This window comes from Neodiprion lecontei, chromosome 5 (genome assembly GCF_021901455.1).
Source record: "Neodiprion lecontei isolate iyNeoLeco1 chromosome 5, iyNeoLeco1.1, whole genome shotgun sequence".
In the NCBI taxonomy this organism is placed as follows: Eukaryota; Metazoa; Arthropoda; class Insecta; order Hymenoptera; family Diprionidae; genus Neodiprion; species Neodiprion lecontei.
In genome coordinates, this window is record NC_060264.1 from 32,508,301 (window position 1) to 32,534,272 (window position 25,972).

The window sequence follows — 25,972 nt, forward strand, 5'->3', positions numbered from 1 at the left end:
TCAGTGATGCGTCGCGATCAGTGTCCGCAACATCATCAAAGACGGGGTAAGAAGGTGGAGAAATTGTAATTTTCATCACCACTGGGAATGAGAAGAAAAGAATGTGCGGAAATATTTTTTGAAATTTTTTTTTTTTTTTTTGTTTCTTCATCCACGCATTTCGAATCATCGTATCCCCCCGCATTCGAACCCATCTCCACATCGTATGTACATACGTATCGTACACGGTATCCTTCGCGTATGCGCGCGCGAGAGTGTGTGTGCACGTGTTATATAAGTATCGTAGAATGAAAATGATTACCCCGTGTATGCAGCTGATGTATATATCAAAGTCTGCGATGGCAGATGGATAAAAGAGGGGCGGGGGGGGGGGGGGGGGGGGGCGCTGACCCCTCCGGGCTTCGTCGACGAGTTAGCCAAGCCTAGGGGGGCTCCTAGTGCCTGGGGAGCCCTTTAAAGGCCGGCTGGCAGGGGTCGACGTTCGGCGACCCTCTCTTAATCCCCCTCCTCCCTCCCTCCCTCCCCCCCAAATTTTTAAATTGGCCCGGATCGTTTTTTTGTCGGGACACCAAAATGAGTATACATGAAATAGACGTGCGGCAGGATAGTTTTTGAGAGTTGTTGTTGTTGTTGTTGTTATTATTATTGTTATCATCATCATTATTATTATTCTTATTATTATTATATTCATAGATAGATGAAAAGAAGATAGAAAGTAACTTAAACAATGACGAATTCGTGTGACATAATGTGGGCAAATATATTTTCTACGACGTAATAATAATGATGATAATGTACATAGTTGCGTCGAGGTTTATTCGTAGCTCATTCGAGGCGCGTACAATAATTTTCAACAATACCGCGGGCTTTCGTCTAACTTGTTTGCGGTTCGAAACAAAATACGAGTTCGATTCTATATGAATTATATGCCTCCCAATCTCCCACGTCGGCTACCTCGACAGTCATTGTCAGAAAATTCGTATAGAATCGCGACTCGCATTTTGTTTCGGAAAGCAAACAAGTTAGCTGGAAGCTCAGGGCATTTATAATGAACATTACTGTACCTCATATATAAGTAAATACATGCGGTATATGACATACGTATATGAATAATTTAGTCGATATATAGATATAATAATGTAATAAATGCGACGATCGATGGTTTGTGTGTTTATGTTATATGTACATTACGTATGAACATGTATAGACTAGACGCGAGTATGGTTAGGTTAGGTAGGTAAGTAGGAAGGTATATTTGTTTACTTAGCAACGTCGAGAACGAAGTTATAATATTGTAGGAATACCTTATTCGTTTCGGGAAGTTTCTCTTTTTCACCCTGTGCATGGACGGGGCCATAAGACGTTAAATGTAAGATTTCTGTAATATATATTATTGTTGGATATATTTATGTTCGCTTAAAACCTCGTTAAAGCCGAACCTTAAGAGTAAGTTATAACTCACTCGAAGTACGTGTTATGTGTGTGCTTTGGCATATAATCTCTTATATTACAGTCATAATATTATATCTATAGGTATAAGACACACGAGGCTGAAGACTGTATATAATCCCCTCGTTGAGAAATGTCGAACAAAAATTAAGAAAATTTGCATACTTCTTTTGTCTGACGTTCGTGGAAATTTATTCTGCGAGAGAAATGTCTCCGTGTGTGTGACGAGTCGTTACTCGAAACCACGAAACGCGTGCTTCAAATATTTGCCATTATTTTTGTTCGATTCCTTTTTTTACACTTGAAAACCCTAAAACGGCTTATTAATGATTTTTTTTTTTTTTTTGACAAGTATTTCTTACCATTCGTGTCACACATTTTTAAACCTCATGTTAAAAAATATGGTTTCGTTGATTTTTTGTTGCAGATTTGCGCTACCTAGATAGCAAGCAGCTGAAGCAAACTTTGAAAACAAGAGGGGAAAAAAAAACAGAACGAAGAAGTAAAGGCAAAAAACAAAAAAGCAACGGATTGCAATGATGGCGAACGGAATGGATACAGTGGTGCAACAGAATGGCAATTCGGCGCTGGGTCAGACGTCGCAGGAGGAATCGAAGACGAATTTGATCGTCAATTACCTGCCACAGACGATGACGCAGGAGGAAATTCGCTCCTTGTTCTCGAGCATCGGTGAAGTCGAGAGCTGCAAGCTCATCAGAGATAAACTTACCGGTAAGTATTTACGTTAATTGACAATTTTTTTATTACAAAGTTTCAAAGTCCAACTGGAAAAAACAAAAGAAAAAGAAAAAAAAAATAATAATTGAATAGCGTAACGAACGAGTAAAGTGAATAAAGGAAAATGTCAATTTATCGATCATAATCGAACGCGGTAATCCTTCCCTCCCGACCTCCACCTGTCTTTTGCTAATAATAACTACCCAAACCGCGAGTTATCGACCGATTGCCGATGCAAAGATAGGCTGTGTTTTAGCCCGGGAGTTGGCATGACGGAAATATATTTCATTCTTAATTTACGGCTACTCTGCCTCGGTTAAGCACCGACAATGTGGGTATATTTTTTCCGTGCCATCGCCGAAGAATCCGTAGAAAGAGGTTTTTTTTTACCAGGAGCCGCAGTCGAGTGGCAAGAACGCTTCAAAATTGCGAGGTGGACGGATGAAAAAAAAAAACAAAACAAAAGAGAAACGAAAAGAAAGAAAAACGCCTAGTAGTGGCGGGAGGGTGGAATTAGATTCGAACCGGACGTTTGCGGGTGCAGTGTGCCTCTTGCATATAGAAACAGAATGAATAAAGAGAAGGGACAATGAGCCCGTGTAACGCGATATTTCGTGAATAATTATTATGGGCCACTTCTCGCCGCCTGTTCGAGGATGGGAATCGAGTGGTGTATTTTTTTTTTTCTCTCTTGTAGTTTTCGTTTCACTCTCTCTTTTCACTCGAGTAGCCAGCCGTATCCTCTACAAGTCTCGCGGTGATATTTTTTTTTTTTTTTTTTTCATCTCACTAGAAAAATATTTCCCGTAACTTTGATTTCCTCGTTTAAACCTTATCCCTGAAATTTTTCGACATTTTGTAATTGAACGTTGTAATATGTAATACCGCGACGTTCTTCGGCTGTGTGCAGCATAATATTTATTATGTCCGGGCGTCGCGACGCGATCCTGTACTCAAGAGACGATGAGCCTCTTCGTGTTCTTTGCCTCCGCTGCTCATGCTGTGTTTGTTAAACCGCGCGACGCTATTTCGAGAACGAATATATGCGGGGGCGTTCGTATAGTTTAGGATTGAAGCTGTGTGTCAGGCGAAAAACTCCGATAATTTTATATCACGTTATTTACGTGGGATACCGTAGTGTGTGTGTGTGTATGATAATAACGCGTGGCTGCATTATACAACTTGCGCCGAAGCGAGATTTCAGATTTTTATCTAACCGTGAAAAAACTGCTTTGAAAAAGACACGGGAAAAGAAATTGTGAAAAGGAAACAACGCGTGCATAACATACATAGTCGCCTGGTTAGCGTGGAGATTCCGATCTTTACGGAGAACGTTCTTCTTTGTCTAATTATTCAACACTTGCGAATATTCGTGTCTTTCTCTTGATACGAATTTAGACCGGTAGACGACCCTGTGTTTATATTTTGAAAATAAATAAATATGTCTTTTCTTCTTCTTTCATTTTATTTCTGACTATAACAGAATATATATTCAAGTTTACGTTAGGTCAGGGTATATAATTTTCAAGCACACATCACATACACAAGTATCATCGTTAACTCGCGATGTGATATAATTTCACGTTCCATTGACAGCAGTGTCAGTCGGTATAGAAGTTTACTGTAATCTATGAAATCTGTTTATCTCGGTAGATTTCAATTGATTAAAATTCGAATTTTTTCCCATGAAAATATTGAACGGGTCATTTGATTCGTTTTTATTTAACAATGTACCGAGAACTCTTAGCTTCTACGTATAAAAACAAAAACGTTCGTAAAAATATTTGTACGCGTTAACATTCCGGGATTAAAAAGTATGAGACAAAGTATTGACGGAGATGAAGAAAAAAAACAAAAAGACGGGAAACTCACAGCTGTGAACCTAAATTTTTTTTTTTATGATTATCTGCCAAATCTAATGATAAACTATTATACCACCTGCTGGAATGATGGTTATGGAGTAAAAAAAAAAAAAAAATCCAAGCTTACGCGATAGAAATATTGATTCAAAATTGACGAGACAAAATTCACAATAAGATGCGAGTCGAATCAAATACTTTTAATTTTTATTTCTGTCTGTTTCGTATAAAAAATATTGAGAAATTTGTCTCCAATTTATTTTCTCCGCTTTTGACAAAAAGATAATTCCCCCCCCCCCCCCCCGAAAATATCCGAATAATGCATATAATGTCAAGTATTAACACGGGGTCTCTTTTCTATTCTGGCAACCGTGTTGATCCGTTGACTGACGTTGTCATCGACTAACAACAACATACCTTCTCCCTCCGTCACTTCGCACCAAACCTACTCCGTCGACGTTATTTCCTACGTGTGTCAAATTTTTGTTTTACTATTATTACTAATATTTAGTTTTCTTTTTTGTTTCGGTTTTCACCATTGCGTTTTCTTGCCTTGTTTCGTCGTGTAATTTTTTTTTTTTTTTTTTCTTTTTCTTTTTGCCATACGACGAAACTCGTCACTTCTCACGCGCACGGCCGTCTCGTTCGCAAAACAGCATGAAAAAATTAGAACAAAATCCTTCTTTTTGTTTTTCCCTCGAAAATTTTTTGTATGAAATTCGTACAGAATTTATTCCATATATAATAAAATAAATTGACGTTTTCGTATTCTCATAATTACGCAGTACACTGAGACGTTCACATGTCAAAAATTAACATTTACGCACGCATGCGATATATTCTTGAAAAAGAAAAAAAAAAGAACACGATTTTTATACCCTTATGCCGAAATCAACTCATACTTCTATATATCGTATCAGATGTTTGTATGGTTGCAGGCCAGAGTTTGGGCTATGGCTTTGTAAACTATCATCGGCCCGAGGATGCGGAGAAAGCCATCAATACCCTCAACGGTCTCCGTTTGCAGAACAAAACTATCAAGGTCCGTTGCTAAGAATATTTGTTCAAACATTGAATTCGAAACACAGTATCAAAAAGAGAAAATATAACAGAATAGGTCGGAATAAAATTAGGTAAAAGAAGAGAGTAATCTGCCAAAAACTGTCCTCAAATTACTTTTGATACGATATTACTGTATCTCTTTTCAAAAGTTTGCTCGATCGTTTTGCGTTTCTTCTTCTTCCTCGACCTGTTCTTGATTTGTTTCGTTGTAAAAATTGTAAACAAAAAAAAAAAAAAAAATTAATGTGTATAGTGTAAAATTGATACATTAATTTGATTAATTTGAACAACCGATCGATCGATTGATTAATTTTTTTAACCGTTCGTTATTTTTTCATTTATTTATTTGTTTCTTCTTTTTTTTTCTTCTCTGCAACGTCAGGTTTCGTACGCGCGGCCGAGTAGCGAGGCGATCAAAGGTGCGAATCTGTACGTAAGCGGATTGCCAAAAAATATGGCTCAGCAGGATCTCGAGAATCTCTTCAGTCCTTACGGTCGGATTATAACCTCGCGTATACTATGCGACAACATGAGCGGTAAGGAAAAACTATAATGAAACATAAATTGAATAAATTAAGACTATACAGACATATATAGATATATATATATAAAATATATATATATATTTATATTAATTTACGTTTTTAATTTTTACATGTATTAAATCATGTTATTTTAACGCTTACTTTCACCCCCCCCCCCACCTTTTTTTTCGCTTTGGTTACTTTTTTTTTTTTTTTTCTTATTCGTTTATTTTGTTTTATTAAAATGAAAAATAACACACCATGTTATATGCACACAAGAGATGAGGAGGATGATCAGATATTCGAGCCAACTACTGTACAACTTATGCCGCAGGTTTTGTTTCGTTTTTTTTTGTTTCTCGCGTTATTGGTATGAGTACGAGTATGTTTTATCTCTTCTCGCTTTTCAATCAGTTTCGACTAAAAGTTACAAATTTACTTTTCATATTTTTTTCATTTTTCACCCTGCGAAAATATTTAAAAAAAAAAAAAAAATACTCTTCTCGTTTATTACTCGAGAATTGCGACGATCGAAAATCTCTCTCTCTCTCTCTCTCTCTCTCTCTCTCTCTCTCTCTCTCTATCTCTCTCTCCCTACAACTCGAATATCAAATAAGGACGGAAAAGAGAGAGAGAGAAAGATAAAAAAAATCAAAAAAAAAAAAACTACGACAAAACGAAAAAGATTTCAAACGTGTATAATTTTAATCAATTATAGAATTACATGACTTTGTCAGAGTAAAATAGAGTAAAATAAGGATAGGCGTGTAGGCCATGGGGTTGTTTTTTTTTTTTTTTTTTTTCAAATGTTTATTGGGGGTGGGTCGGTGCGCCTTTCCATGTGTACGGTGGATTTTTCAAACACGTTTGAACGAAACTCTGAAAGAATGTAGAGAGAGGCGGTAAGAATCAATTTCTTCGACACGGTTCAAAGGTATAAATTTTTATTTATTTTTTTTTTTGTTTGTTTCTCATTTCCTTCGAACTTTGAAAGTTGCTTGCGGCATATCGTATTAATTATTCCCGCTGCTTTGCTCTTTGTAAATAATACACGAAACAGTTGATTCACTTGATACAGTATATGTATATATATACGGACAACACACACACGCACATACGTACATAAAAATAATGGTAATAAATTATGTGAAAGTAATTTGATTTCAACGTCTCGGTTATTGTCATTATTACACGTACATATTCCCGATGATTGTGAAATATTTGCAAAAAATATTATACACTACATCACATCACGTCCTTTGAATTTTCATTTTAAAGTATCACGTTTCTTTCGCTATTATTATTATTATTATTATTGTTATTGTTACATGTATGTACTTCGGTTATTTCCTCGCATTCTATACCAACATAAATTAACATCCTTTCGCTACAAATCCAGCCTCATGGCCTTCGTCGTTTATATCGTTATTTTTAATATTAAGTTCAAGCCGCTGTATTTTAATGTTGATTATATTTATATTGCGTGTTATTTATTTATTTATTATTTATTTATTTTTCGTCAATGGTTTTCATTGTTCATCTTTTCTCTGTTCTCTTCAGTTTTTAGCTGCCTCGTTTCGTAAGTTTAAACATGGCTTTAAGGTGAAAGTCTGCTTGTTTTTCCGTTATTTCGTTTCTTGTGTGTTTTTTTTTTTTTATTTTTTTTTTCAATTTCTTTACACTCGAATTTCGTATAAACGAAGAATTAATTTTCACTGACATTTATTTCACGGTTCCGTCGTCTGATTGAGTTGTTATTATTGTTATTTTTATTGTTATTACACTTGCATACTTGTCGTGATTATAATTTTTATTCTCGTCGATATATTTTCAAAAATTACAATGAAAGAGAAGGGAAAAACAAACCATGACTACCATGACTATTAAACTAACTTATACATTATATTTATTATATTATAACGATAAGACTTGTGAAATTACATACCACTTTGCCACCTAATAATAATAATGAAACTACACCTTAGCACGAAAAAAAAAAAAAAAAACAAATATGATAAATTATTTATTGAAATTAGCTCGCTTCTAATTAACATGTTTAATGCAATATACTAACAATGTATAATGCAGTATACAATCTCAAATTATATACATAAACAATACATACATAAATGTCAAAACGAATCTTGTCCAACATTGAAAATCTACGTACGCGTGAGCAAAAAAATGTTTCCGTTTCCGCTTGCGAAATTTTTTTTACACGCGTTGATATTGATAATTTGATAAATTTAAAGGACGCGTACTGTTTTTTTTTTACACATTTTTGAATGAATTTTAAATAGAAAAACGAATCTACCGATTGAGAGCTCGAGTGCATATAAAAAATGGTACAGTCCGTGACTTTTTATTTCTCATTGGTATCGAATCATGATATTGATAACTTTCAATTTTACTTTTTGTCTTACGGTCGTCGCCATTTTATTTATTTATTTTTTTATTTTTTTTTTTTTTGGTAATCTCGTCAATTTGAATTACTGTACCAATAGAAAACTCACTGATTATTATTATTATTATTATAGTTAATATTACTGTTGTTTCGTTTTCTGGTATTTACGAAGACGGGGTTTTATTTTGTTTAATTTTTTTATTTATTTATTTATTTTTTATCAAAACGAACTTAGTTAGGAGCGAGCTAAAAAATAAGAGATGGTATATTTTTGTAAAAATAACGAGATATGATTTTCCGTTTCTGTTTAGTACGACAGTTTGTGACTGGCGGCGGAGACAATTTGCCCGGTACGTAAATCATATAATTTTTCATTTTTAATCAAACAAGAACAACAACAACATATAAAAAAAAAAAAAAAAGAAAAAGAAAAAGAAACAAGCAATCCTATTTTCAGTAATCGATTGATTTCGTTTGTTTATTTCTTTCTTTTCTTTTTTTTCCAAGTTGTTTATTATTGAGCTAGCAAGATGCGCGTGATATGACGCTTAATTTTCTTTAATGCAGTATACATGCTTATATTTAATTACTCGTTACCCAATTTAATAGACATGTATATATAGTCAGTGCTGAAATTCATTTGTTTGAAGAAAAGAATTTGGGAAATCTCCATTCAAGATTGAATACATACTTATGCGCGCACCGAGCCACTCACTTCATAATTACCTGATAAATTATACATATATATACACTTGTTTGAGTTTCACAAACTTGTTAGAATATTTTCATACACGAGTATATTTTCCTAAAGCATTGATAGAGTGGAGGGAGTTGAAATCTATAACAAAAAGTTTTGTAGTTTTGACGACGGTTACTTTGATTTTTATTATTTCTTTTCTTATCTTTTTTTATTTTTATTTATTTATTTATTTTTTTTTTTCAATTACATTTCATTCTGCTTATTGCGAAAATTATTTCATTTCGAAATAGGTTCTTTTTAATACAATTATTTCCTGTACAAGTAAATGTTACAAGGTATTTCTAACTTCCCTCTGTGTGTTTCAAATTAACTCGCTTGCATATTATTATATATATATATATATACACGTGTGTATTAATTTTGTCTTTCCTTTAATGTGTGCCGATTAATTATTTAATTTTTTCTAAAATTAAAAAAAAATTATTTTTTTTTTCTTTTTCTCGCATTTTCAATCGATTTATCGACATATGACAATTTTTCTCCATCTATTGCCACTTCGCTGCATCAAGTCTCGGTAGAATCATCTAAATTTGGGGATCAAAATTGAAGGAATGAAGGTCAAGGGGGGAAAAAAAAACCTGAATTGGTTAAAATTTAGGTAAAAGAAAAAAAAAAACGATAGTTTGATCAATTTATTCTCATTAAATAACAATGAATTACTCTGAGTGCAAATATCGATTCTCAGTGCAATTCTGCTGTCTATTTAACAATAACAATTGCAATAAGCATAAATTGGGGGGTTGGTGGAACGAGGGATGAATCGCGAATTAAAAAAAAAAAAAAAAAAAAAAAAAAAAATGTCGATACCTGGCGCGTGTAACAATATTTTGTGTTTCTCATTAATACACCTAATTGTTGAGACTTTCTTAGCGTTTGACGCACTAACAAATAAACCCTTCGCTTACGCTGTTGCCTCTGTCTGTGACATGGACAGGCCTGTCAAAAGGTGTCGGGTTCATCCGTTTCGATCAACGGGTTGAGGCTGAGCGGGCGATCCAAGAATTAAATGGAACTATTCCGAAAGGCTCGACCGAACCTATCACCGTGAAGTTTGCCAACAACCCGAGCAACAACAACAAGGCAATACCGCCCCTAGCCGCCTATTTGACACCCCAGGCAACCCGTCGTTTTGGTGGCCCGATTCACCATCCAACTGGCCGCTTCAGGTACATTCCACTGTCGCCACTATCCAGGTACCTACTCGCCTCTACTCGCTCTACCCAACAAAAAGAAAGTTAAAAACAAAATCAAAAAAAAAAAAAAAAAAAACCATAAATAATCAATCGATACGCCGCTGATCGTTCGTTGTTATCTCGTTCGTTTTTTCACTGTTCCTTGACAATAAGAGCTCCCTTTTGGTTTGATATTTTTTTTTTCTCAGTTGTTTTCTTTTTTCTTTTTTTCTCTTGTTTTGTGCTGTGTCGATGTATTTTGTGTTTTTTTTTGGATTTTTTTTTCTTTCTTCACTTCATTCAAACCTCATGTCCGTGTCCCGATATCCGTCGTTCGGATAATTAAAAGGGGAACAAAATACGTCCGTTTCGTATGACGAAAAATTTGTCTACGACTTCGCGTTTCTGTGTTATTGACGGTTAAAGTTTTGGCGCTGACCGTTGCGGCTGTAACTTGAACCATCGGGCTCCGCTCGTCGCGCTCCGTTTGGTCCAAACGCGTCAATTTTCAATCGCGATTCAGGCGGAGAACGAGAAATCGGTAAAGATTCTTTCCTCGACGTTTTCTCTGCCAGTTTTTTTTTTTTTTTTTTACACAACGAATCTGTTTTTACGCACCGTTTATTTCGACGAATAAGAAAATAAGGGACTCGCTTTAATTTCAAATCTAAATTCGCGCGCTTTTTTCTTGTTTGTTTTTTTTTTTTTCTTTTTTCTATCCAACCTAACCTCATCGTCGCAGTCTTTCGTTCGGTCTTACCGCGATTCGGAGTAACTAAATGACGAAACTCGTGTCGATTATTTTGGTAAAAACAGAAAAAAAAAAAAAATGGTTTATCCATCGAATATATTGTCGGTTGCAATTAATATTCGATTAATCCTATACGCACCTCTTCCATTATTCCTCCACGCTTTCTGTATATTCCTCAATTCTATGCGGTAGGGATAAGAAAAAAATAACCCCCCCCCCCCCCCCCCCCGACCGTTCGTACTCCTTCATCTCTTTACTGACCTGGTTCGTTATAACTAATTCTTATAACGTGATAGAAAGTCTGAATTTTTTATATACCACATGTGTAATTTATCTTTCTCGCTAATGGGTAAAACCTTCTCTGAATCAATTATTATACGTAAATACTATTAATATCTTATGAAACAGACTTTCTCACACGTTTTTATTTAAACACGGAGGAGCAAGGCACACAAAGATTATTATTTTTTTTTTTAAATTCTTTTTTATACGTACGTGTTTAATTTTTGTCATTTCGTTCTTCACTTCCTTTTTTCTTTGCGTTTATTATTTTCTTCTCGCATCATTTAAGATTGATGTCTTCAATTCTTCATACATCATATTGTATTGTACAGTATCTGTCAATTTAATATTTTTTTTTTTCTTCTCGATTTACTGTGATGTACGTATTAAATTGATAAATTCAACCTAAATGTCATCGGTGGTTTACAGAAATATGAGAGAGCAGTTTTTATAATATGAATCTGTTGGTAAATAATATAACAATTTCTCGCGTTCTACCGCCGAACAAATAAAAAGTCAAATCACAGAAGATAGAGAGAGAGAGAGAGAGAGAAAAAAAACAAACATACAAATTAAAAGTCCAATAATTCCAACTTGTTGTTTTATTTTCCGTCCAATTCGAATTTGTCAGTTGAAATTCTTGACGATGTCAAGACAAATTAGACGGTTTCTTAACTTCTAACCTAACTTCTTTTTTTTTCCGTACGATATTCAAAGACAGTATTTATTGTATACATGTATAAATGATTTTGTTGTATTTCAATTATTGTTTCATTATTATTTCGTTGAATTTTTGTTGCCTAAAACTTCGTCCGTTGCCTATACGATAATTCGGATCTCTTATGTTGTTGTTTTGTGTTTTGTTTTAGCACTGGCAAGACCATGCTTGCCATTAACAAAGGCTTACAGAGGTCAGTATTATTTTATATTTATCTGTTTTTTAGTTACGTTTTGTGTGGCTTGTTTCGTCGCTGTACTTTAATGTACCTATATTATTACTATATATCATTTTTTTTTTTTTTTCTTTTCATCTATCTTCTATATTTTCCTTCTTTCTGCTTTTTGTTTGCATTTCTGTTGATTAAAATTCCCCATAACTCAACGCTACCCAAATGATTTCGTAAATAAATATATATCCCTTTATCTGGACAGTATGCAGTTATTTTATAATCTTGATTACAATTATTTGTTGTTATTGTTATTATTATTACCGTTATTATCATTATTATTATTATTATTATTATTGTTACTACTATTGTTGTTGTTGTTGTTATCATTTTCATCGTCGTTACTTTGAATATCATTATCATCGCCATGATCATCATCATCATCGTCATCTTTATCTTCATCATCGTCATCATACTCATCATCATCGTCATCATCGTTTTACTGCTATTATTAATATTGGTAAAGTGATCCCAACGTTACCATTTACGTAATACATTCGTGAAAATAAACGTTAACTTTTTTTTTCAGTTGTTATTCCGTGTTATTTTTATTTAATTTTTTTTTTTTTTTTTTTTTTTCTTGCATACAAATTCAAAGTATCAAGAAGCTTGATCCAATTTGATATAGTTTGCAAAATTTGTATTTCAACGTAATTTGCGCGTCCAACTTTTCCTTGTTTGTACCAGTAAGCTTGTATGACGTAGTTTGTGTTCTTGTTATTTTTTGTTATTTTTTTTTTTTCTTTTTTTTCTTGCAACGAACCGAGACAAGACTGCTGAGTTAAAAATTTAATTTCTTGAAACGACTTACTTCAGACGCACATAAGAAACTTATGCCCTTCTATTGCTTTATTTTTTACTTCTTGCATAGCTTTTCTCCCGGCAATTTCCTTTTCTTTTGTTTAACTGTTAAATAGTATTAATTCGTTGAAATATTTATTTTATGTGTACATGCTATAAGCATATATGAACTTACTTTTCACCTGTCACGAATCAAGTATAAGCAACTATTTGCACATTGTTAGTGTGAGGAAAGTTGTGGATGTTTGATAAGACAAGATAAAGAAAGAGAGAAAAAAAAAGAAAAGAAAGTATGTAAGGAAACGTCGTCTCAGCGATTAACTGAGTACTGACCGAGATGTGCCTATTTTAACGCGGCTTGTGACGTCAAGTAGGTACGTAGTTCGATATCTATATACATACATAAGAAACAAGTTCTTTTTCTTCCTGCGAAATTGTAAATTTTTATCCCCTCTCCACCTCCCCCCCCCCCCCCCCCCCCCCCATACGTTTATATTCATCTCTTTTTGCGGCATGTTTAAAATGTACCGTAATATATGTATGTGTATTAGGTATGTGTCATGTGCATTGTACATTTATGTATTTGAATATGACTATAAATAGCTGTACAATGCGTGCACATATTTTATAAGTGTGTTAAATTATGAATACATAATATACATGGTAATAATATAATAATGTACTCGTACAATTGTACATGTACCCATTGTATGTGTTTGTAGTTTGAGAAATTTCACTATTCTTTTACATTCTTTAAAGCATCTCAAAATTTCGTAGCTGTGATCGTTTTCTCTTGGTTTATCCGTTTTTTATATTTAAATTATGTTCTCTCTCTCTCTCTCTCTCTCTCTTTCTCTCTTTCTATTTTTGTTCTTGTAACGCGAACTTGAGTATTTTTTTTCTGGACTATTATTGTTAGACAGATTTTTCGCTTTCGGTAGTCGTTTTATTGAATATTGTTATAATATATCGTTATCGAGGTCTGATGAATGTATAAGTTTTGTAAGTATACGATACTTTCAAGCATATTATTGCATTGCACTCGGGGTATAATCTTCTCGTCTCATCTCGACATGTATGTACCTATACAGCAGACATAGAGTATTGCGAATGCGAATGATTGCGCTTTTTTACATTATTTTTGTGTTGGATACTAGGTACATTATATATAATTGCTTCGTGCCAACGTAAATCTATATGTATACGTATAATCAATTTTTTGCCTCTTTTACTCTGAACTATTTTAGAGAAAGTAAAAACTAATCCGATCAGATGACCAGTCGTGGTGCATTTTTTAAGGTGTCTATTTTCTTACACCGTGCATGATTGGAGTCGTTTACATAGCTGATGTAAAAATTTATTTACACCTGTAAAAAAATTGAATCGAAAAATTGTGCCTTCGATATTTTCTCAGCAAAAGCAATTCCAAAAGAAAGAAAAGAATATAACCGCAGTCAATTATCCAATTAAAACAATTATCTTCGTTATATCATGTACGCAAAAGCTAAAAGTAATGTTTTCTTTAAACGTCATAAACGTCGATTAAGTCAGAAACCAGCAATGGCCGCTGTAGCTCGATCAGTGCGTTCCACCTCGGGACTTTGGGCAACTATTTCGCCTAACCTATGCGCGGTGTGTAGATGATTAGGATGCCATAAGATATCTCAATCTTGGCACGTTCGAAAAACGTCAAAACCTTGAGCATTTTACGGTTACGGGATCGTGAAATGAGAAAATAGGTTTCTGGCTCTGATTGTCGGCGAACGACGCCATGTTTTCGTGTCGAATTGAAACACGTTTTTCCAAATGTAGCTGAACGAGCGTACGAAGATCTAAATGCGATGGGGCGATGGGAGAGAAAAAATTTACATTAAAGAAGAAAGTTTAAAGGCAGGGAAGAAATGCGAGGGAGAACGTTGATTGAGAACAATTTCGGGACTAACGAAATCGTTTGGTGATGTTTCAGGTACAGCCCGCTGGCGGGTGACCTTTTGGCGAACTCGATGCTGCCCGGAAACGCGATGAACGGTTCGGGGTGGTGCATTTTCGTCTACAACCTGGCACCGGAGACGGAAGAGAACGTCTTGTGGCAGCTATTCGGTCCATTCGGTGCCGTCCAATCAGTAAAGGTCATAAGGGACCTGCAAACAAATAAATGCAAGGGTTTCGGATTCGTAACGATGACAAATTACGAGGAGGCAGTAGTTGCTATTCAAAGTCTGAACGGATATACGCTTGGCAATCGTGTTCTTCAAGTCAGTTTTAAAACGAACAAGAGCAAAGCTGCGTAGGATGAAGGAAGCGAGCTTGCCTATCATCATATCGTATTGCCGCTAAAACGGCGACCACAGCCCCACCACCACCACCACCACCACCACCACCAACGCTACAAAATTAATAATAATAACAACAATAACAATAACAAAAATAACAATAAATACACGAATGATTTGGGCAGCTGTATTAACATCGTTAGGAACAAAAACGACAAAAAGAACAAGAAAAAGCACAATAACGGTCACGAATACCGGTATAAAAATATTTATACAATAAATGAAGGCTTACCTGTTGCACCTCTACGTCGTTACCCTCCTGCGGATTTAAACGTCGCGAATTTCGTCGACGTTGTCGAGTCCGGCGTTGAAATTTTTACGGAAATGGAATTATTAGCTATATAAACTTTACTATATACACGATAAAAGTCCTACTCTCTGTATATCGTTAACCACCCCTCCCCCCTCCCCCCCCCCCCCGACTTTCCCAAAATTGCCGTATTGACATATTACAAATATGTGTGGTTCGTTGTATTTAATTTTCTACACCGCGTTTTGTTTCGTTTCTCTTTAATTTTCTTGCTGATTTTTTTTTTTTTTTTTTTTATTCTTGTTATTCTTCCATCACGCTTTCCTTAAATTAGACTCGGTTTTTTTTTTTTCACCGGATTTCTATACACATCAACGAATGATAAACGATCGCGGTTGTATTGTGATGATCGATTATTATTACCATTGTCATTACCGATACTGTCGCTGTTATTCTTCTTGTCGTTGACATTATGTTTTGACAGTGTTTCTTCTACTCTCTTTTGCAAAAAGAGACGAAATGAAAATCGAAAAAAAAAAAAAAAAACAAACAAAACGTAATACATGACAAACAAATCGAGAGCCTAGCTGTGGAATATTCATTTTCCATATACCTACCACGTATTTTAACGAAAAATATTGTAAGGATGAATGACAATGAGAAAAAAAAAAAAACAAAAACAAAAACAAAAAAAAAAAAACAAAACAAAACAAATAAAAAATTTGAAAGAATTTTTTAAATCGGTGCTGCAGTCGTTCTTCGTTTACGAAGGAGCGATGCTTAAGAGAGAAAAAAAAAACGCATACAAAAATTGTAAAAAAAAAAAAAAAAAAAAAAGAAAAGAAATCAAGAAAAAAAAAGACAAACGAACAAACGGGATGGTTGAAAAATTATTAAATAAGAAACCTGATTGTTGGCAAGGTAGATACTTAACTACGAAAGGAGTATATATATATATATATATATATATATATGTATACATATAGCCAGGAAGTAAATTATTCTTATTATTATTATTATTATTACGATGTAACGGATAAAATACGCTTTTCCCTCCCCCTCAAAACAAAAAGCAGAATCTTGTATTTTTCTTCCCTTTTTCTTTTCTCATCTGCGATCGATATTGAAAAACGGTGAAATTTGTTACAATCTTTTCGTCGCCGATTGTCGAATGTTTAATATTTATGAGACGACCCATCGAATGCATTAAAAAAAAAAAAAAAGAAAAAAAAAAGAAAAAAAAAAGAATTGCAGGTAAATGAGAAACGTATGCACGTGACAGAGAGTCGATGGCAGTTTCACGAATTTCGCACATGGCGGAAAGTTACCGTGGAATTTTTTTTTCTTTTTTTTTTTTTTGTGTCACAACGACTGGCAAAGGGAAAACAATGAGAGAAATAAAGGCAGACTAATATGCTGTTAAAATTGAACCAAAGCGTAGGAGAAAAAAGTATCCTATTTCCATTACATCCGTATGTCTTTGGCTGTGTTGGTTTGGATGTGTGATTTTTTTTTTTTTTTTTTTTTCTTCAACGTTTTTCTTACAACGTCCCCCCCCCCCGCTTCCCTCTCTTTTTTGTAGCACACTCAAGAAACTGTGATAACTTTCGACGATATAGCGAATTGGTGATTTTGAAAATGTTCGCAAGGATGTGAAAAAAGTGTCGCGAAACGGAAGATCAAAAAAAAAAAAAAAAAAGAAAGAAAGAAAAAGGGAAGAAAAATACCAAACTGAGAATCGACAATAGGATGAAAAGGAACGAAATAAAAAAAAACAGAGAGACACGATGGGCCGTGAGCGGGGTAACGGGTGCCAGGTTTTTTTTTTTTTTTTTTTTTTGTTTGTTTTTCACAACTAAAAGCCATTTTACAGCATGTTGTTATTATTGTTGTCGTTACAATGACAGACCGATATTAACCGAAATAACGATAAAACGTACGATACGATAATATTTAATAATAATAATGAAAGAAGAAATAGATACCATTGTGTATAACAAGTATATTATACATATGTAAAAAATGAAATTACGGTGGGGCAGGGCTCGCACGAAAGTTTTCTTTTTTTTCTTTTTTTTTTTTTTTCTTTTTCTTTTTCTTACCTCCGTATTCTTCTTCCGTCGTAATAACAACGAGAAGAAGAAGAGGAGGAAGAAAAAGGAAAAAAAAAAAAAAGAAAAAAAAGAAAAGAAAAACAAGGCGGAAATACCGAGCAGAGAAAATTAAAGAAATATAAGTGAAAGGAAAAAAAACGAAAAGATGAAATGACGAATTATCTACCGACCGACCTTATACGCGGCGTTTTTGTAGATGCAAAGAATGACGAGTGAGATATATATTTATATAATATAATGATAAATAAAATTACGATATAATAGTTTAATTCAAATATTATTATAATGAATATGTGAGTGTAGGTTTGTTTGTCGTCGATGCGCGGTGACGGGCAGAGATGTAGAAAAAAAACAAAACGAAAAAAAAAAAAAAAAAAAACCAAACAAACAAACAAACAAAAAAGAACAAAACCGTGGAAAGAAATTTGTAAAACTCAATTTAAAGAATTTTCTCGTGTAATAACCGATTGATAATAAGTATTATTATCAATTATCATTAGTTGTCATTATTATTATTATTATTATTATTAGTTTAACTATTATTATTGTAATTATCGTAATGTAGCGGGCACACGTACTGTAATTAGACGCTGATCAGTTTAAATAATACGACTGTAACGAAAGAGGGAGATAAAGAGAGAGAGAGAGAGAGAGAGAGAGAGAGAGGGAGATGGAAAAAGAAAAATGAATGGATAATTTTGAAAAAAAAAAGAAAGAAAGAAAAGAATCGGTACAGGGAAGGGGATTGGAAAAAAATTTACGGATGAGAATTGCGAATAATAGGTTGAGCGAACGAAAAATTTAGATTTAGAAAAAAAAAAAAAAAAGAAAAGAAAGAAAAAACTAGTCAAAAGTATGTTTAGCGTGAGAAACAACTTGAAATCAGTACGACGTACTTGAGTATATATATATACACACACACACACACACACACACACATACACGCGTGCACACAAATAATTTATAACTTAACAATAATAAATATCAATACCTGTATGATTTTCTTACGGTTTCATCCTGTTTGAAATTTTGTTTTTGGTTCCTCATTTCTACAATTACGTCGTCGCTATCGTTATTACGTTGTTAAACCGTCATTCGTTATTAATTTACCTTCATATGTACGATCCATTCTTCCGATCTTGCGAAAAAAGATAAAGTAAGGGGAAAAATAAACGAAAAATTCACACCGACCACTTTGCTGACGACATTCCATCAAATGAATTTTATCATTTACGTATTGAAGTAATAATAATAATAATAACTCCGTAGAGGTTTTCTTCACGCTTCTCTTTTTCCTCTTCTCTCGTTTTCGCTTCATTTTCTTCTCTTCTTTTCTAGTTTTTTTTTTTTTTTCTTTCTCTTTCCTTTACGTTTTCTCTTTCGACTCTTGGTTGAAAAATAAAAAAAAAAATTAATAAATAAATGAATAATAATAAAAAAAAAAAAAAAAACTCGCACACGCGTGTCAGACGTACGTACATACATACATACATGCGCGCGAACGCACCATACGGTAAAACATATGTAATATTTCCTCACTGTCCCTCTTGTCGCTATCTCGCTACCGCTGCTAATAATATTATTGTCGTTATTATTTGCTTTTTTTTTTCTTGTTTTTTTTTTTTTTTTCGTTTTCCTTTCTTTTCTTTCTTACTTCCGAAACATTCGTACTCCTTTCTTCCTCGCATCACATCGCGTTGTACAAACTTTTACTTACGTTTAGTATCAATGAATTCACGTTTATTGGTAACGAAAATTTACGCGCTACCGTAAGAAAGAAAAAAAAAAAAAAAAAGTTGACAGACACGCGTACAAGTAACGCAAATCCTGTGGTGTGAACGTTTTTGAACGTATGCCGTAATCACCGACAACGATGTATATCTCTACATAAATTTATTATTATTATTATTATTATTATTACTATTACTATTAGTCATATGGTTTTCATTTTTTTGAAACGCATACGATGCACCGAGCGTACAACTATTGTATGCCTCAGGGCTGAGACGTATGTTATATATACATAAATAAATATATACAATATATATGTATATATATATATAATATTAATTATTATATATTATGTATATTAATTATATTATTAGCAAATTTTTCTGTGCATTTCGCGAGTATTTAAAATTGGATCGGAGAGAAGAAAGGAAGGGAGAAAGAAAAATAGAGAAAAGAACGAATAATCAAGTCCCGGTGTTTGTGTATCGCAGGATGAAAATCTCTGGAAACGAAAAAAAAAAAAAAAAAAAAAAAATTACCGATCGAGTCTAGTGAATTGTTATTCACGTTGCTACGTTTTTTTTTGTTTTATTTTTTTTTCTTGGTTCCTCTTTTTGCCCTAATAATATAACAGATTTATAAATAACGCGAGGGCGAAATTATTGATTTTCTGAAGAAAAAAAAAAAAAAAAACACAAAAACTGAAAACAAAAATCATAATATTTAAAAACGAGCCATCGGGGCCGAACGTTACAAAATCAATTTACTGACGCGGTGTATTGAGAATAACAGTATTTTGTATATCTTACCTATTATACACACAACCTACGTCTAGTCTTGTATCTGTGAATGGATTGAGAGAGAGAGAGAGAGAGAGAGAGAGAGAGAGAGAGAGAGAGAGAGAGAAAAAAAAACAGAAAAAGAAAAGAAAGAAAAACTAATAAAAGGATGGCGCGGAGGGTGAAGGAAAAGAAAATGATCGTGTCAATTTGAAACGCCGTTTCGTAACCGTTGTAATCATTATCTAATTAATTGTACAATTGATCGGTTGGAATTCAATTGAGCAGATGATTCAGAGCGGTATATACACGTACATGTACTTAAATCGGAAGAAATATAACCAGTAATAGTATTTTCTTATTATTGGTTTAGACGTTAGGTAGGATAATTATTTGATTTAAATAAAATACAATATCAATCATTTAGCGTATATCTATTCGTTATAATAATATAATTATATATTATTAAAATTTTCGTTTACGTCTTTTTGTATACGACTGGTTTTTTTTGGCTTTTTTTTTTTTTTTTTTCTTCTTTTCATTTATTCATTCGTTCGTTCGTTCGTTTCGCCGTCCGCGGATGTACGAATAGTTTCGAAATACGGACAGGAAAGGAATGATAGAAAGACGAAAGAAAAAACGAACCTCGCGCACTACGAACCCTTGTAATTCGCTTATCGCGACGATGATTATTATTATTATTATTATTATTATTATTATTGTTGTTTATTTTCTTTTATTTTTATTTTTATTTTTATTTTTTTTTTTTTTCCACCACGATTATTAAAAATACATCGTGTATAATATATTTTACGTATTATTATTTAACAATTATTAGTATATATGTATAATTGATATTGTCATTAAGTATCGTTTCTAGTCTCGACGGGAGTTTAATTATTATCAATGACGGTGTGATTATCACAATAATAATCTGAATTCTCGTTGACAAAGCTAATAGTCGGTTTGTGATTGCAATTTTTATTTTTTAGTTCACTAGCCAATATTTAAATGCATTTGTATAAAAACACTCGATGCGATTCGTCGATTCTCACCCCCGGCAACGAAGCGTGAGATGAGAAGGAAAATGACAGAGAGAGAGAGACAGAGAAAGAGAAAAGAAAAAAGAAAAAAAAAAAAGAAAGAAAGAAAATTGCAAATATATAAGTAAACGAAGAATGTTGGGGAAAGTGAAACGTAAAAAGCTACTGGCTAAACACTATCTTCCATCCATTATCAATCATACTGCGTGTTATTGTGCGTACATGGAGAAAAATTAACACGCAAGGTGAAGATGAAGAGAGAGAAAAAAAAAAAAAAGAAAAAAAATAAAAAAGTCATCTTTTCTCGCATCCGGTAGCGGTATATGAATTTTTTTTTGTACACTATTTATACGTTCAACACCGACGCACTCTTGCGCATATTCGACATGTTCCGGTATAATCACGAGCTATGATTATTATTACCATCATTATTATTATTATTATTATTATTATTATTATTATTATTATAATTTAATTGTACGGGTAGAGACGCAAGTATTGGTCGGTGAAACGAATTTACTTATAATATCACGAAACTATATGTATGTACGATCGTGGAGGTTGGTATTAGTAGGGAGAAAAAAAAACGTAGAAATAATAGAAAAAAAGAAAAAAAAAGAAGAAAAAAAAAAAATAACCAAACGAACGAACCGTTAGGTTTTTGAATCACGCAGCTATACCGATTCTATTATTTATTAATTATAACATTGCTATTATTATTATTATTATTATCATTATGATTACAATCATTACTACTACTACTACTACTACTACTACTATTACTATTATTATTATTATTATTATTATTATTATCATTATTATTGTCATTACAACTATAGAGCAATAGTCTTTTAATTTTCTCGTATTGTTCTGTTTTTTTTTTTTTTTTTTTTCTTTCTTTCATTTCGTTTCCCTTCTCCACTTCCAGCTTAACAAGAATCGATAGTTTGTTAAAAGTGTACACCATTATATTGTACAATTTAATACATTGCGATTTACTTTTGTACGTAAAAAAAAAAACTGCTACCGCATAATTAAATACTCCCCACTAATACACCCGTTCGATTACTCGATTATTATTATTATTATTATTATTATTAACCGCTGCCACGGAGACCGTACCGATAACATAACCTGCAGCCACTGTCGCTGTATGCGACGCAAAAAAACGAAAAAAAATATACATAAACGAATATAAAAAAAAAAAAAAAAAAAACACCAACACCACTAATAATAATAATAATACTACTACTACTACCACGACTACTATTTCTACCGCCACCGCCACTACCACTACTACTACCACTACTACTACTAACACTACTACAGAAACTCACTATTATCAATTATTTATTTATTTATTTAATTATTATAATTATTGCTATCATTATTATTATTATCATTATTATTATTATTATTATCATTATTATTATTATTGTGATTATATAACGTAACTGCAATTATGTTTTATTTAAGGATTAAACTGATTTGCGTTTGGTTCGAACGATGTTTGTTTTATTTCAAAAGTCAGGAAAAAAAAAAAAAGAAAAACCATCGCACACGTATACATCATCCATATACCGTGTACCGCACGCGTTATACGTATATGAATGCGTGTATACACGTGTGTATGAATTTTATTATTTTTACGTGTAAGAAAGTACTCACCTCGATCCTGCCTCCTTCCATCTACATTCCCCGCTACTTCCTGCGACGATATATTTTATACGCAAACGGGAGGCAAGAAAACAATAATAATCAACTACGACTGCATGATATTTTGGTGATTATTATCATTGTCGTAGTTGTTGGTGTTGTTGTTGTTGTTGTTACTATTGTTGTTATTATTATTATGATTCTTACAAATATCATTTCCTTTCTTTTTTTTTTTTTATTCAATTTCTGGCTACCATTATTATTATTATTATTATTATTACGATTATCGATATTATTTTCGAACGGTTCCTAAATACGTATTATGTTATTATATAGAGATGAAAGATTCTCTGAACGTAAAAAAAAAAGTAAGAAAAGACAGCGAGTACGGCGAACATAATGTGATATTTTGACATTCCATGTATACAAACATATTGATACAACCTCTATTGATATATATAGGTACATACCTATGTGTATCATATATATATATATGTATGTATATGCATATGTGTATACATATATATATAAATATACGATTAAACGCAAGTGAAATGCGTTTGACCAATTATTCGTAAGTATGTACGCATTGACGACGGTACGGATATAGAATAATTGCGTGAGGGTAAAAAGAAAAAAAAAAAAAAAAGAAAAAATCGAAGGAAACCGAAGTCGTATATTATATTATACCCTGCCTTTTAAGGTATATACTCGTTACATCCGCTGATAACACTTGGGGTTAATTTTGATGAGAAGACGGTGAGAAAAATCTTTATCCCTTGGCAAATATCGCTGCATATTTTTTCATCCGAACATCGATTTGATGTTTTTTTTTTTTTACTCTTTTGTCCTCTCTCTCTCTATCCCTCTCTCTCTCTCTCTCTCTCTCTCTCTATTGTCCCGGATTTTCATCGAAACAAACTTTGCGATCGCGCGCACACACACGTAAACACACTGTGAAATCGGTGAATCGAGAGTGAAAACTTTGTTTTCGGAAAATTGCAGTTTGCGGGAGTCGCGATTTTAAAGAGAAATATCTAGTAGCAGTTTTGCCCGATGAGGAGGGGGAGTTTTTTTTTATCTTTTCTTTTCCCTTGTCTCTTACTTTTCACACTTGGTTTTTCCACGCTATATCTCGTCCCCGGAAAACGTACGATGAAAATTGAACGGATTTGCATAAAGTGAGGCGAAATCCAATTGCGAATGAATCTCAGATCTCGATAAACTTCCTTTACATACGCAAACACATATATATATATATATAAATATATATACATATATATATGTGTATACGTATGTATATAAGCATTGATGAAACGCACACATATAATTATAAATATAACAAACACACGTGTAACGTACACGGAATACGATTTGAAAAGTATTCCGAAATACCCAGGCGCACAATGATTGCATAACATATGAATAACAATTATGCGTTATAATGATTACGATGTCGCATATATATAATATATATATATACATCGTCATTATTAACGTTTACGAAAATTATTCGATTTTTCGCGCAGGTATCTATATACATATATATATATACATATATATGATAACCGTCGAGTATGCGAGCCCCACCTGTTTCTATTATTACTATTATTATTATTATTATTAGTATCATTATAATATTATTAGCCATAATTAGAATCGTTGTTAAATTCATTATTTAATAATAATAAATTGTGCTGTCACAACCCTAGCCCGAAAACTCGCTCACAGTTGATATCAATATATAATAAATGCATATACGTGTAATAAACGGTATATGCATATACTATTATATATATATATATGTGTATGTATATACATATATATATATATGCATACACACACGCGTGACATATGGCTGTATAATTATACTCACGATGAAAATCGCACGAAGCATAAATATCGAATGACAAGACCAAACATGGATATTACATTTTTTGTAATTAACTTGATTCTATTATTATTGTCATCATTATTATTATTATTATCACTATCGTCATTGATATGAATATTAAATATTACGATCATTACGTTAGATAATATTATTATATTACGTGTATTCGGTATTTACGTCTTGAAAAAAACTGCATTTGCTTATATAATCGTTGTTAGTTATTATAATTAGATGATCATAATTGTAAGCGATGTGTGAAAAAAGACGGTGAGGATGATGATTAGGTATTTATTACGACGAGTCGATGAGATTAATTAACAACTGTGTTGATAACTGCGGTGAGAATATTCTAACGACGATGATCGGACTATGTGTACGATTATTATTATTATTATTATTATTATTATTATTATTATTTATTATTATTATCATGTATTGTAATAATAATGGGTCGGAGAGCCAGTGGATGATTACCGCAATGATGATTAAATATATTTAACTCATTATACCTACATTATATACATACGTATTAATATATTCAATATGCGCAACGTGTTTGTTGTTGTTTTTATTTATTTATTTATTTATTTATTTATTTATTTATTTTTTCTACTTTCAAACACAAAAATGGCAAAAGACAAGAACGAACGCGAGCGAGAAGAAGAAAAAACCAAAAAAAAAACAAAGAAAAAGAAAGAAAAAGAAAGAAACAGCGCGGCATTTCTAAAATGTTTCGGGCTTACGGAATAATGGATAGATACGGAGGAGCCGTTAGGACAAAAAATAATTATAGTAATAAAGAGAAAGGAAAAATAAACGTTTTTTAGCTTATTTGTGTATAAGGTATATTATATTACATTATATATATATACACACACACACACAAACATTACATTTATATTAATTATATAATTATCTTAAACTATATTAACTTAGTACTCACCATTAATTATATTGTTGTACTACTACTTAGTACTATTTATTATATAACTGTATATTTATATCACGCATTACTAACCACGGACAACATTGATCACAAGAAAGCAAAACGTAGAGTGAAAGGAAAAGGAAAAAAAAAACAAAGAAACACGAACGAACAAAATCATTGCCTATGATATATATATATATACAATATACCAATTAAGCGAAACCGGTGTACAATGTCTTTCATTGACCATGAATGGTTATTAATATATATATATGTTATACGCATTTGAAACGCGAAACTTATTGTATACAAATAATACTCGTGAATTTTAACGGTTTCAATATATTGATCTTTTTTTTTTTTAATCCGAATAATAATAGCAACAACAATAATAATCGAATCCTATAATAATAATATTTGCAAGTACGTCTGCATAACGGTAAATACTCGAAAGGAAAACAAGAACAGTCCTCTGCAAAAAAGGTGCGCGATGTT

The 25,972-nt window shown here is 32.7% G+C and overlaps 1 protein-coding gene across 17 annotated transcripts in view; it reads left to right on the forward strand.

Annotated features, from left to right (window-relative positions):
- LOC107225136 (ELAV-like protein 2) overlaps nt 1-21,641 on the forward strand; it is a 38,855-nt gene extending 17,214 nt beyond the window's left edge. For 3 of the 17 annotated variants that reach the window (XM_046741442.1, XM_046741441.1, XM_046741443.1), the window contains exons 2-9: nt 1,877-2,181; nt 4,967-5,088; nt 5,491-5,644; nt 8,348-8,386; nt 9,731-9,989; nt 11,871-11,912; nt 13,121-13,123; nt 14,716-21,641. In XM_046741442.1, coding sequence (XP_046597398.1) covers nt 1,986-2,181; nt 4,967-5,088; nt 5,491-5,644; nt 8,348-8,386; nt 9,731-9,989; nt 11,871-11,912; nt 13,121-13,123; nt 14,716-15,040 — 1,140 coding nt within the window. In that variant the 5' untranslated portion in view covers nt 1,877-1,985 and the 3' untranslated portion in view covers nt 15,041-21,641. The remainder of the gene's footprint in view (nt 1-1,876; nt 2,182-4,966; nt 5,089-5,490; nt 5,645-8,347; nt 8,387-9,730; nt 9,990-11,870; nt 11,913-13,120; nt 13,124-14,715) is intronic. The other 14 variants (XM_046741446.1, XM_046741445.1, XM_046741448.1 and 11 more) reach the window with 14 other exon arrangements.
- The last annotated feature ends 4,331 nt before the right edge of the window (nt 21,642-25,972 follow it).